This window comes from Chiloscyllium punctatum, chromosome 19, assembly GCF_047496795.1.
Source record: "Chiloscyllium punctatum isolate Juve2018m chromosome 19, sChiPun1.3, whole genome shotgun sequence".
Taxonomy (NCBI): Eukaryota; Metazoa; Chordata; class Chondrichthyes; order Orectolobiformes; family Hemiscylliidae; genus Chiloscyllium; species Chiloscyllium punctatum.
Window position 1 is genome coordinate 86,819,468 of NC_092757.1, and position 14,900 is coordinate 86,834,367.

A 14,900-nucleotide genomic window follows, 5' to 3' on the forward strand; every position below is an offset into this window, starting at 1 on the left:
ACTGGCTAAGATTAAATATCTGACATGTATTTACTCTCAGAAGTTTCTACAGAATAAATGGTATAAAAAAGTTGGGTTTTCTTTTGCCAGAGTTATATATCCTTCACAGGAGCAAAGTTGATAGAAAATGAAAGCCTGAATTTTTGGTAAGCTAATATACCTCTACTTTACCTAATCGCCACACTTGGATTTAGATTGGTGTTTTCATCTCTGTAATTATAAAAATTAAAATATAGTTACAAAAAGGTATAGTTCAGTAACTGATACCTAAAGAGCGGAAAGAATTTTTAAATCGATCATTTGTTGCACTGAGATGCACATTTCATTTTCACAAATTTAGCATACATTTTCGTACTTTGCTCAAGTGAAGAATAGGTTTACATATATTCACAGTTTACACATGCAAACATAACAAGACATTGTGCAAAGCAATGGACCTATGCTTGTTACAGAGCAACGGGCACTAGATTGTTTAAAGTTGCATATCCTGCATTCCACAAAAAGACAAACAGACTTAATGAAGCTTGCGTGTATGTCTGACAATATTTCATCAACTAAATACTTTTTGAATTAATATTACTGCAAGTGGTCAATGGATCTCAAGGAGTTTCATACAAGCTTTCATTCAAAGATATATTGAGATTAGATTAAATAATAAAATATACCATGTCTGAAGTGAAGAAAACTTTTGGCCTAACCCATCCATCCATGTATGGTTTTGTGAACTCAATTCTCCCTCCACTACCCAATCTCTCAGTTAATCCTTTGAAAGGAGCACAAAAGCCTCAAAATTACTGTGGAAATATTAATGAGGAAATTCTTTTCTGCATTTTCATGAGCTTTATTTAAAGAGATTAAACCATACTTTGCAAAGAGACTGCCATTTTTCTTGAAAAACAGCAGAGAGAGAAAGGGTATTAATGATGTACTTGTCATTTCTATGCTCACTTTTCTTTTTCTCCTCTGAATCCCCAATCCTTAGTAAATTAGATCCAGCTCCTTTTGAAGGGGAGTCGAAATCAGCAACCTTCTCTGGGATTCACGTTTCTACTATTCTGAGAATGGGGAAAGGGAACAAATTCTCATTTGGAGTTTTTCTTAGGTGGTGAATTTTGAATTTGTGCCTCCACGAATCCTAAATCCACTAACAAATTTAATCCACTGGAACTGGCTTTACTGCAGCTTTTTTTCTAAAAAGGAAAGCATCATGATCTCCAGTACATGTAATACAATTTCAAATCACCTCTCTATCATTATTAAGCTAATACAAATTAAATTTTAGTTGACTTGTACATACCCTCCACACATCAGAAATTCACTGGAAGCTCGCCTGCCAAGTGTCCCCAGTGGCATGTCATCTGTATAAAGTTTCAGAACAGACTTAGAACCATAAACTTTGTCAGATACCTTTACAAGGTGAATACAATGGTTAAAGATAGGCAAATGTTTATACGTTGATTAAAATCAGTGAGGTAACTTTAAAAGGGGTCAAATATTTCTAAAACAAAACTAATAGTTTAAAGATTACCTCAGATAATGTCTGATCGTACACTGATTCTACACCAGCTGAGTTAAAACAGAGCAAGGTGTTTTGCTGGATTATGCAAATATAATTAAGTCATAACTAAATTAGCTATTTAATTAATAAATAAAAATGTCAGCTTCAAATCCAAAGTACAAATGTTGCATTTCCAAATCATTCGGAAAAACACGAATTGAGCCAATTCAGCCCATATAGTTTAGCATTATCTGCTTACTTCAGTGTCAACCTTGGGCTAATGGGCACCTTTGTACCTCTTTTACATTTTAAAGACTTACTCCAGAGATGTTTGTGTAGTGTAATGGAGTACTGTGCTGCTGGAGGTGCCACTTTTTGAATAAGTCTTGAATAGGATTTATATGAAATTTGAAAGGAAGTTACAAAATCACACCAAAAACTAAACACAAACAATGATTACACTGAATTTTTTAAACTTCATATTTTTTGGCAAACATTTTTCCATGTCACTGAGGCAAAGTTATTCCATTTTGGGGCTTGAAACATTGTTCAATTTTGGGCACCTCAATTACACACTTTTACTCATGCAACAATATGCTATGATCCCAAACTTGGCAATGGGTAAAAATGGCTGCAGAAATCAGACAGTAGCCGAACCTCTACTAATCAATTTTGAGGACCTAATAGCCAATGTTGCAACAACAGAGTTAATCTGCTCCCAAATCCTTGCTACAATGACTAAAGTCAATATTTGAGATTGGTAAGACAAAAGAAATCATCAAAAGTAAAGAGTGGTTGCTTACATGACTGATCTGAGGAGATGCTATGTGGAACAAGAACAAAGTCATCTGTGTCACATGAAGAGTTCTTACTGCCACTGCTGGCAGAGTCTTTGGAAACCTGCAGATAATTAGGCGGACCCAAAGGAGGAGAAGACAGAGCATCTTCCTGTATACGTTGCATATCTGGTAACGACTGAAAACAAAAGAGGTTGCATTATTCTAACTATATCAGAACACATCACGTTCTGTCTCTATAGTTGTGGAGCTGCACTAAAAAATTACAATTTACACCTTGTCCTGTTAATTCTGCCAGATTTCTTCTTGAACACAAAACAGCTTTAGATTGGCTTATGCTTTAGGGAACTGTTACAGTGTATGTGTACAAGACAAGATTGGAATGGTCAATTTGCTCTGCGATTCTTTTTAAATTCCTGCACAACTAAAATATTGAATAATCTCTGGAAAGCAAAGGCTGGTTAAGGCACCAAAATACATAATCACTGAAGTATGCCTGTTCAGGTGAATATAAAAGATTCTGTGCATTACACTATTTTGAAGACAGCAGGGGAGCTATACCCGGTGTCCTGGCCAAGATTTATTCTTCAAAACAAAATCATAATAAAAACTGACTATCTGGAAATCATCACATTGCTGCTTGGGGGAGCTTGAAAAATGCAAATTAGCTGTCCCTATGTCAACATTACTTCATAATACCTCATGGGTTCTAAAGCAGTTTGTGACATCCAGCGTTCATGAAAAGCATTTTATAAATCAAGTCTTTTTGTATGGATTCTTGAAATTCATTTTCAATACAGAAAAAAGGATGTCAGACCACTCACACTTGGATTGCTTATTCTGAAGAGTTCGGCTCGAGTTAACACAAAAGCCAACACTACACAGTGTACCGACCTCGGATGGAAGAATGGACTTTAAATTGGCCACTAAACCAAAACATCCCATGACAAAAGATGGTATCACCTTATTATTTACTAAATACAAGTGGAGGTCCAAAATCTGGTACGTTCGAAATATCCAACCAGTACAGTAACTGCAGCTAATTAAGACCCTGAATAATAAAAGCATTAAATGAAAACATATCCTGAAACAGTTACATACCCTGAAATCAATATCAGACTATGAACCTCAACAGACCCTACAACTGAATCAGCACATTGTTAAGTGTTCAGCACATTGTTAAAAGTGTTCAGCATCCAGATTTTGGGCATTGCACCTGTACTCAACAAGTGACTGATTTGGATAGATACTATCAATATATTTTGCTCACTTACCATTTTTATGTTATCTAGTCACATTTGGTAGCTCTAACAAACACTAAAAGTTGCATCCTTTCAGATAATCCAAAGTGCTTGGAGAACTGTGAACCAGATGTATCAAGTTGGAGTTGGCAATTACTACTGACTAATCTGAGCTTGTCCATGGAAAATGTGCACAGAAGCAAAAATAGTTCTGTCTTAAGGTTTAAAAGACATTGCTACAAACCATTCTGGATATGGTAGCAACATAGTTAATGATTTGAGTCCAATATGACACTTCTTTGGAGCCAAAGAGTCACATGGACTTGAAAGTTGAAATATTAATTTTGTTTCTTTCTCCACAGATGTTGCCAGACCCCCCCCCCCCCCCCCCCCAAATGGGTTTCTGCAGTACTTTGTTTTCATGTCATCATTCCAACTTTGTTCAAAACTCTGCAAACTGGCTGCCAATGAAGAAAGAAAAATGGTAGTTCGGATGCACCACAAGGTGTGCTTTTGGTAACAATACTAACAAAATAGAGATCAGTCTGCCCACATTAACACATAAAAATGAAGTTGCGGTTGCATATGTGGGCTAAATGTACAGCTAGCTTTGATACAGGATTGCAAACTTAGCTGGAATTGGTGTTAGAGTGAATCAGAATTACGTGTGTTATCAAAATAGTGTTGAGCTAATTTCTCTAAAGTAATTAAGACTGTGAAATGGAGCCAGGAAGTTGAAGCTTCCACTCAGCAGAATGAGGATGTAAGAGGCCAATTTGAATAAAGAGACACCACTTTATTCAATACAGAAAGAGTGATGACTGGCTGGTCATCATTGCCAAAGAGACTCAGCAACAAATCACTGTTCATTTTAATTCTCAAATCAGATCGGTGGAGTCTGATTGGTCAGTACATTGCTATGGGGATGCAGCAAAGTCTGACTCCACAACAATTTTTGTTTACAAGTCCGGATTATTTCATATAAGATTTCCAATAGCAGAATGACATTGAATGGTGGATGTATTTGCAAGCATAGGTTGGATGAGCATGAGAAACATGCTGCTTGCTACAAATGGTTAATGGGTCATGTTGTTTTAATGGGTCTGCCAGTCTACATACCTGGCATCACACTGGCACTCAAATTCATATCACATTACTCATTGTGCGATCATTAAAAAAACCTCATGGCTTGACAGCACTATCCTGTTAAACTAACTCAAACATTTGAAGAACAGGTGAAGCAAGCTGTCTCAAGCTTTGATGATGCAGTAAATGTTAGGGGTTAAGTATATCCACCATTAGGTGTAATTCAACTATTGGAAATAATTTATTAAAATAATCCAGATTGTGCTGAGAATTGTACCAGAAACCAATCATCAGCTGGGCACGCAGTGTGATAAATATGTAGAAGCTACATATGTAAATACACAGGACCCTTGTATGAAGGCAAAATAAATCTGCACATACATTGCACCCTTTTAAAAAAGAAAACATTAACTACTGCTGCAGAATATCCACGCCAACAATGACCCAGTCAATCAGCACATTCTTCTCAGGCTGTATAGTGTGTATTCTTTTCCCTTAAATCAGTTTCTTATATCCTCGCTCTGATGAATGTAAGAGGAAAGCTTCAACTGTTTGACTCCTTTTAGCAATATTTAAGTTCTGTACTAAGAAGTATTAATTTAATAAATTAAAAGCATTAACAACTCTGCAGCAGGATTTGATCTTTTTGTGCAAGTCAAGGTCAACAAACGTTCCTGATAATCTTTCTATTAAATGGCTATCCTTTGACCTGAAATGAACATCAGTCTTGCTGAATTAAACATAAAATATATGAAAACAAGAAGTCTTTACAGCAGTTTCAAATTATCCACTCAGCGATGATTATCAATGAAATTGGTCAAGTTAATTCATCAGTTGACCTCAATGGCAGTATTTTAGTCAGTGGAATAAATAATTTGTCATTGAAATAGGCTTACTTACAGGAGGAGAGGCAAAATGACAAGATGGAGAGCTGCCACAAGAACTACCAGAAACAGAACCAGGGCACGTGGGTACAGGCACAGGGCATGCTGTGATAGAAATCATTCCAATTGGTTAGATTTGAGTATCATATTTTATTAGTCATTCTAATGCAAAGTCATAATTTAAATGATCAACTGTATTTCAAGCATTGTCCCTTTCATTAAACCATGTCCTGATTTAAACAACTCAAAAGATGGTGGAATGAAAACAGTGCAAGGGCAATTTCCATAACATCATCTTCCATTTCCTTTGATGCCATTGTGCAAAATGGAAGAGTGAAGCTTGAATAAAAACTTCAAGAGACAACAACAACAACAGGCTGTTATTTTCTGCTTGCAACAGAAAAGTACTATTTAAGGCATGGAAATGATCTGTACCAGGAAATGCTGTCTTCCACCAGCTTCAGTCCCTCCCAATCTACTAGCATTAATTACTTTTGTTTTATTGGAAAGCTAATTAACACTTCATTTTAAACAAAGAACACAAGTTAAGAAAGAAATATTAGTCGCAGAAATCAAGTCTGAAAAGGTTTGCTTAATTTTCCAACGATACTCAGGAGTGTACTTGTTTATCTGCCTTTAGGGTCTATAAGTCGATAAAAGAGTATGCTTATTTTAGTCACCAATTTGACTGCAATACAATATCAGGTGTCAAAATTGCAATGTCAACCAATACAATGGCCTAAAAGCCATTCGCTTAAGTTGAATTTTAAGCCAGTAAAAACCTTTCTTTTGAAGAAAATGTCTGTTGCCAACACTGAAATGTGCAACGACAGGTAATGGAAAGAGGAAACCAGTATATAAACTGGCAAAGGCCACAAATATACTTCAAGATACTCCACTGAACAAAAATTACTTGCAAAACCAATTGGATTGTTATGAGCATATACAAATTGCATCTACTTTCATATATTGCCCCTTTCCTCCAAACTACATATTCCCCAAATAAAAATCTTTCACAGAACATCATCCAGGCAGGACCAGGACAAGCTGACTGCCTTCATACAACTGCTACTGGATCCTGATTGACAGTTATGCAACATGGGAGGTACAAAGATATAATCAGTGCAATTAGCCACAGAAACAGATTAAAGAAATATTTTAAAGAAAGCAGGGAAGGGGTGTGACTGAGGAAAATATATTAACATATCCAACACAGTAAGCTGGATTAAATTTAAACACCCTTTGAGATTAAATGACATTGAATCAATGCAATTTTAATTTCCATTAAGAAGAGCATCATGTAAACATTACATTCAGCAGCATTATAATCAGGTGAGGAAGTGCAGTGGCAATGTTACTGAACTCATAACCAGAGGATCAAGATAATAATCTGCGGATATGGGTTCAAATCACACCAACGTAGTTGATGGAGTGTAAGTTTAACTAATAACGATTGGCCTCAGTAATGGTGGCCTTGAAAGGTTACTGACTGATGTAAAAACCCATCTGGTTCACTCATATACTTTAGGAAAAATTGCCAAATTTGGTCCGTATGTGATCCCAGACCCACCAAAATGTGGCTCACTCTTGACTGCCCTCTGAAGAGCTCTGGCACTCACTCATTTCAAAAACAGTGAGAATGGACAACAAATACTGGCCTGCCAGCAGTGCCCAACATCCCATGAAAGAATGCAACTAAGTTTAAACATTTGTTCCGGTAGACAGTCGTTATGTCAAGGCGGTGAATCTACTAACTGCATATAGGAGACAGTAAACTGATAGAAGTAGAGTTTCTCCCTGTGTTGCCAAAGTAGAAATTATAAAGACAGACATTAAAGGTTGGCCTTATAAGACAAAATGAAAAGGTAATTGCAGCGATTTCTCTACAATTTAGCAAAGACCGCCAACAAAAAAAACAAAACCATTGACTTACATTTTTTGACTGACAATGTTTGATCCATGAAAGGATGGTTAAAGAATGTTTCTGAGAAAACAAAAAGTTCAGCTTATTTTATTTGTTGAAACTGCAGGTGGTTTAGAGCTGCCACTGAACATTCCGCACATTCCAGAGAACAAGTATTACAAGCCACAAAAATATCTGTCATATGTCTCAGATATTGCAAACATATTTATTTTCCAACGGAAACTATGAATTTTAAACTCCACATTCAATACTTCATTGTTCAGAAATGTATAGGCACAGAATAGTTTACAACATAACTAGTGTCTGGAGACAAACTAAATAGTCATTTGGGATTAAAATACATAGTTCAAAGTATACTGTTAATTTCTGTTGTACAGCATCAATGTGAACAATAAAATCAGTCACAATTATGACTTTATGTTTGCACTCCAGTATTGATAGACATTAGCATTCTCCTGAGGGATTATTTTGCCAACCAGAGTCAGCTTCTCAAGGAATGCGATATTATACTTGTGTGGGTGGACTCCTTCTCTGCATTACCCAAGTGGATCTATAAGCAGATTACAGTAAATGCAATGATGCCATTCCTGGGTGGGTCTCTCCACAAGTAGGTGGCATGGTGGCACAGTGGCACAGTGGTTAGCACGGCTGCCTCACAGCGCCAGAGACCCAGGTTCAATTCCCACCTCAGGCGACGGACTGTGTGGAGTTTGCACATTCTCCTTGTGTCTGCGTGGGTTTCCTCCGGGTGCTCCGGTTTTGTCCCACAGTTAGGTGAATTGGCCATACTAGTGTTAGGTGAAGGGGTAAACGTAGGGGAATGGGGCTGGGTGGGTTGTGCTTCGGCGGGTCAATGTGGACTTGTTTGGCTGAAGGGCCTGTTTCCACACTAAGTAATCTAAAAACCTTGAGGGGTGAAAATAATTCTGGAAGTGGGAAGAAAATTATGCTCTTTTACAATAAATATGCATTTCTAAAGTTTAGTGAGAAATGCAAGTGTATAATACATTAGCATTTGGGAATTTGAACTTTCAAAGTAGAGCTGAAAGAGATGTGTGGTTTCAATTCTACGAAGGTAAATTGATTTTCAGAGGATATAAAGTCATTTGGAACAGTGAACTAAAGACAACTTCCAAGAAGACATGTGACTTAAATTATGTACCGAGTAGGATACAAAGGTACAATCAGTGCAATTAGCCACAGAAACAGATTAAAGAACTATTTAAAAATAAGCAGGGAAGGGGTGTGGCTGAGGAAAATATATTAACATATCCAACACAGTGAGCTGGATTAAATTTAAACACCCTTTGAGATTAAATGACATTGAATCAATGCAATTTTAATTTCCCTTAAAAAGAGCTTCATGTAAACATTACATTCAGCAGCATTATAAATCAGGTGAGGAAGATGGTGGTGCAGTGGCAATGTTACTGAACTCATAACCAGAGGATCAAGATAATAATCTGCGGATATGAGTTCAAATCACACCAAAGTACTTGATGGAGTGTAAGTTTAACTAATAACGATTAGCCTCAGTAATGTGATATTAACCAATCAAGTGTCTACAATGCTGAATCTTAGAACACAGTCTTATAATAGAGACAACTGATCAGGAGCACTGGATTTTTCAATTCAGAACAACATTTACAGTTTGGGAGAACAATTTACCCGCACAGAAGGGCACATTAGTTTTGTTAAGGCTCCAGGCTGAGAGAGTTGGTATAAATTTTCAAGCGGTAAAAACTGAAAAGTAGTTTTTAGGCCATCAGAGCAGAAAAATAATTCAGGCCCTCAAAACTGTAAAGGTTCAGTTAAGGAAATTAAAGAACTAAGCTGGAATGAAACTTCACTAGCACTGGCCATCTGTAAAACATGTTCCTGGGGAAAGGGTGAAACTTTGTTTTGTTGTTTATGTTAAAAACTAGGTTTATAAACTCTATAGCTTTGTCTCTTCTTTTTCTGTCATGCAATAAATTTGTATTCTTTGGTGAAAGCCTCAGGTGAATATGTTCAGTGACTAATCCCACAGCAAACAATGCCAAATGTTCAACTTACAAAAAGAAAAAGAAGCATGCGGAGGTATTGGTCCCAAAAACAGGAGCTGCTGTGAAATCAGAGTATTGAGTATAGGAGTTGGGAGGTCATTACAGTCATATAGATGGGTTAACTCTAGGAATGGTAAGAGAGGTAAGGCAGCTAGTGCAGGAGTCTTTTGTGGATATACCCATTTCAAACAGGTATGCTGTTTTGGAAAATGTAGGGGGTGATGGATTTTCAGGGAAACGTAGCACGAACAGCCAAGTTTCTGGTATTGAGACTGGCTCTAATGCAACGAGGGGTACGTCGGCTTCCAAGAGATGAATTGTGTTAGGGGATTCTGTAGTCAGAGGTACAGACAGATGTTTCTGTGGCCAGCAGAGAAAAAGCAGATGGTGTGTTGTTTCCCTGGCAGGATCAAGGATGTCTCAGAGAGGGTGCAGAATGTTGTCACGGGGAAGAAGGGCCAGTAGGAGGTCATTGTCCACATTGGAACCAACAACACTGGAAGGGAAAAGGTTGAGATTCTAAAGGAAGATAGGCAGAAATTCAAAAAGGAGGTCCTCAAAGGTAGTAATATCTCGATTACTCCCAGTGCTACAAACTAGTGAGGGCAGGAATGGGAGGATAGAGCAGATGAATGCATGGCTGGGGAGCTGGTGTATGGGAGAAGGATTCACATTTTTGGATCATTGGAATCTCTTTTGGGATAGAAGTGACCTATACAAGAAAGACGTATTGCACCTAAATTGGAAGGGAACTAATATACTGGCAGGGAAATTTGCTAGAACTACTTAGGAGGATTTAAACTAGTAAGGTTGGGTGGGGGGGGGACCCAGTGAGATAGTGAGGAAAGAGATCGGTCTGAGACGGGTACAGCTGAGAACAGAAGTGAGTCAAACAGTCAGGGCAGGTAGGGACAAGGTAGGACTAATAAATTAAACTGCAATTATTTCAATGCAAGGGGCCTAACAGGGAAGGCAGATGAACAGGGGACTGGAATATCATTGCAATTACGGAAACTTGGCTCAGGGATGGGCAGGACTGGCAGCTTAATGTTCCAGGATACAAATGCTACAGGAAGGATAGAAAGGGAGGCAAGAGAGGAAGGGTAGTGCATTTTTGATAAGGAATAGCATTATAGCTGTGCTGAGGGAAGATATTCCAGGAAATACATCCAAGGAAGTTATTTGGGTGGAACTGAAAAATAAGAAAGGGATGACCACCTTATTGGGATTGTATTATAGACCCCCCTAATAGTCAGAGGGAAATTGAGAAACAAACTTGCAAGGAGATCTCAGCTATCTGTAAGAATAATAGGGTAGTTATGGTAGGGGATTTTAACTTTCCAAAAATAGACTGGGACTGCCATAGTGTTAAAGGTTTAGATGGAGAGGAATTTCTTAAGGGTGTACAAAACAATTTTCTGATTCAGTATGTGGATGTACCGACTAAAGAAGGTGCAAAACTTGACCTACTCATGGGAAATAGGGCAGGGCAAGTGACTGAGGTGTCAGTGGGGGAGCACTTTGGGGCCAGTGACCACAATTCTATTCGTTTTAAAATAGTGATGAAAAAGGATAGACCAGATCTAAAAGTTGAAGTTCTAAATTGGAGAAAGGCCAATTTTGACAGTATTAGCCAATAACTTTCAAAAGCTGATTGGAAGCAGATGTTCACAGGTAAAGGGTCAGCTGGAAAATGGGAAGCCTTCAGAAATGAGATAACAAGAATCCAGAGAAAGTATATTCCTGTCAGGGTGAAAGGGAAGGTTGGTAGGTATAGAGAATGCTGGATGACTAAAGAAATTGAGGGTTTGGTTAAGAAAAAGAAGGAAGCATATGTCAGGTATAGACAGGATAGATCGAGTGAATCCTTAGAAGAGTATAAAGAAAGTGGGAGTATACTTAAGAGGGAAATCAGGAGGGCAAAACGGGAACATGAGATAGTATTCGTAAATAGAATTAAGGAGAATCCAAAGGGTTTTTACAAATATATTAAGGACAAAAGGGTAACTAGGGAGAGAATAGGGCCCCTCAAAGATCAGCAAGGCAGCTTTTGTGTGGAGCCACAAAAAATGGGGGAGATACTAAATGAATATTTTGCACCAGTATTTACTGTGGAAAAGGATATGGAAGATATAGACTGTAGGGAAATAGATGGTGACATCTTGCAAAATGTCCAGATTATAGTGCTGGATGTCTTGAAACGGTTCAAGGTGGATAAATTTCCAGGACCTGATCAGGTGTACCCGAGAACTCTGTGGGAAGCTAGAGAAGTAATTGCTGGGCCTCTTGCTGAGACATTTGTATCATCAATAGTCACAGGTGAGGTGCAGGAGACTGGAGGTTGGCTAATGTGGTGCCACTGTTTAAGAAGGGTGGTAAGGACAAGCCAGGGAACTATAGACCGGTGAGCCTGACCTCGGTGGTGAGCAAGCTGTTAGAGGGAATCCTGAGGGATAGGATGTACATGTATTTGGAAAGGCAAGGACTGACTCTGGATAGTCAACATGGCTTTGTGCGTGGGAAATCATGTCTCACAAACTTGATTGAGTTTTTTGAAGAAGCAACAAAGATGATTGATGAGGGCAAAGCAGTAGATGTGATCTATATGGACTTCAGTAAGGCGTTCGACAAGGTTCCCCATGGGAGACTGATTAGCAAGGTTAGATCTCATGGAATACAGGGAGAACTAGCCATTTGGATACAGAACTGGCTCAAAGGTAGCAGATAGAGGGTGGTGGAGGAGGGTTGTTTTTCAGACTGGAGGCCTGTGACCAGTGGAGTGCCACAAGGATCGGTGCTGGGCCCTCTATTTTTTGTCATTTACATAAATGATTTGAATGTGAGGTACAGTTAGTAAGTTTGCAGATTACACCAAAATTGGAGGTGTAGTGGACAGCGAAGAGGGTTACCTCAGATTACAACAGGATCTGGACCAGATGGGCCAATGGGCTGAGAAGTAGCAGATGGAGTTTACTTCAGATAAATGCAAGGTGCTGCATTTTGGGAAAGCAAATCTTAGCAGGACTTATACACTTCATGGTAAGGTCCTAAGGAGTGTTGCTGAACAAAGAGACCTTGGAGTGCAGGTTCATAGCTCCTTGAAAGTGGAGTCGCAGGTAGATAGGATAGTGAAGAAGGCTTTTGGTATGCTTTCCCTTATTGGTCAGAATATTGAGTACAGGAGTTGGGAGATCATGTTGCAGCTGGATAGGACACTGGTTAGGCCACTGTTGGAATATTGTGTGCAATTCTGGTCTCCTTCCTATCGGAAAGATGTTGTGAAACATGAAAGGGTTCAGAAAAGATTTACAAGGATGTTTCCAGGATTGGGGGATCTGAGCTACAGGGAGGCGCTGAACAGGCTGGGGCTATTTTCCCTGGAGCGTCGGAGGCTGAGGGGTGACCTTATAGAGGTTTACAAAATTATGAGGGGCATGGATAGGATAAATAGACAAAGTCTTTTCCCTGGGGTCGGGGAGTCCAGAACTCGAGGGCATAGGTTTAGGGTGAGAGGGGAAAGATATAAAGAGACCTAAAGGGCAACTTTTTCCACGCAGAGGGTGGTATGTGTATAGAATGAGCTGCCAGAGGATGTGGTGGAGGCTGGTACAACTGCAACATTTATGAGGCATTTGGATGGGTATATGAATAGGAAGGGTTTGGAGGGATATGGGCCGGGTGCTAGTCGGTGGGACTAGATTGGGTTGGGATACCTGGTCGGCATGGACGGGTTGGACCGAAGGGTCTGTTTCCATGCTGTACATCTCTATGACTCTAGGTTGCGGCTTTACAGGACATTGGTTAGGCCACGTTTGGAATATTGTGTGCAGTTCTGGTCTCACCCCTATAGGAACGATGTAATGAAACTTCAAAGAGTTCAGAAAATATTTACAAGGATGCTGCCAGGGTTGGAGGGTTTGGGTTATAGGAAGAGGCTGAATAGACTGGGGCAGTTTTCCCTGGAACGTCAGAGGCTGAGGGGTGTCCTTATGGAGGCTTATAAAATCATGAGGGGCATGGACAGGGTAACGAGCCAAGGCCTTTTCCCAGAATAGGGGAGTTCAAAACTAGAAGGCATAGGTAAAAGGTGAGAGGGGAAAGACTTAAAAGGGGCCTATGGGACAACGTTTCCACGCAGAGGATAGTGTGTGTATGGAATGAGCTGCCAGCAGAAGTGGTAGAGACCAGTAAAATTACAAGATTTAAAAAGCATCTGGATAGGTAAGTGTATAGGAAGGGTTTAAAGGGATATGGACCAAGGGTGGGAAATGGGAATAGATTAATGTTGGATATCTGGTCGGCACCATTTTGGACCGAAGGATCAGTTTCTGTGCTGTACATCTCTATGACTCTATTACATTGAGTCATCCAATGCTGCAAAGACATTTCTAGGAACAGAAGACATAACTGGATCATGTGAAATCTTTGACTAAGGCTAACCTGAGAATGTTAGTGGATTGGTTAGAGGTAGAAATAAAAGCAGGATCGTGTAAAGATGAGCCCTTAAAATCACTCAAAGTGATTTGCTAGTACTTGATGTTAAAAGGTGGGAAACCTGAAATGGAGATTCGCTGCTAGAATTAGCCAAGATTTGGTCAGAAATGAAAGAAACTTAAGTTAGAGAAAACAGAGTAAGAGAAATAAAAATTGTCAACTGGGGCAAAAAGAGACAAGAGCAATGAAAAGTATATGGAAAGAAAGACAAGGAATATGAATGGAAAAAATGTACTTTTAACGATTTGAAAGCTGTGATGATTACCGTGCCAAGTTTAGCAGCATTGAAATATGAGAAGCCATTTTAATTGACTGTTAATATCTGTGACATTAGTGCTAGCACAGTGTTGTTACAGAAAGACAAGATGGGGATTGAATGGACAGACATTTTCCCATAAAATTAAATGCATGAGAGTAGAAATACTCAACACTGGAGAAAGAGACACCAAGCTTAGCTTGGCTCTACATCAATGTGAAGTTTTCGCATCTAACAAATCTGAAGAGATTGTTCTTTATACAGACCAGAAACCTTTGTTTATTTGGAGAGATTCCAGTATAAAATTATAAATGACTAGTTTGTTCAAGTTTAATACAACATACAATTTAATGCTACCATACAACTTACAGATGATTCATATAAAATAGCACAGTTTGTCAAAAGAAACATTATGAAAACAACTAATGTGGTCAAAATAGTTGGATGGAGCATACCTTAAGAATTTTTTTAAAAATTATTACTATATTATTGTTAAATCTATATTATTACTGTCAATGTAAAATAGAAAATGATCAGGAAGAATTTTGATAGAAAAGAACTGCCCCTTCAATAAACCTTTTCATTTTTGTTTTGAGGGCAAAATAGGTAAATAGGATAAAGGTGCAAAATATATCATCTTTTGAGAATTTAGATTTCAAGGTAGTAATAAATTAG

General features: G+C 38.6%; 1 protein-coding gene across 5 annotated transcripts in view; it reads right to left on the reverse strand.

Moving 5' to 3' along the window:
- The window catches only part of ulk2 (unc-51 like autophagy activating kinase 2), a 122,250-nt gene that overhangs the window by 38,763 nt on the left and 68,587 nt on the right, over window positions 1-14,900 (reverse strand). For 4 of the 5 annotated variants that reach the window (XM_072589971.1, XM_072589970.1, XM_072589972.1 and 1 more), the window contains 4 exons: window positions 7,440-7,490; window positions 5,523-5,611; window positions 2,302-2,473; window positions 1,298-1,358 (listed from right to left, as the gene is read on the reverse strand). In XM_072589971.1, the coding sequence (XP_072446072.1) occupies window positions 1,298-1,358; window positions 2,302-2,473; window positions 5,523-5,611; window positions 7,440-7,490 (373 nt within the window). Of the gene's footprint in view, window positions 1-171; window positions 211-1,297; window positions 1,359-2,301; window positions 2,474-5,522; window positions 5,612-7,439; window positions 7,491-14,900 lie in introns of all 5 variants that reach the window. The other variant, XM_072589969.1, reaches the window with a different exon arrangement.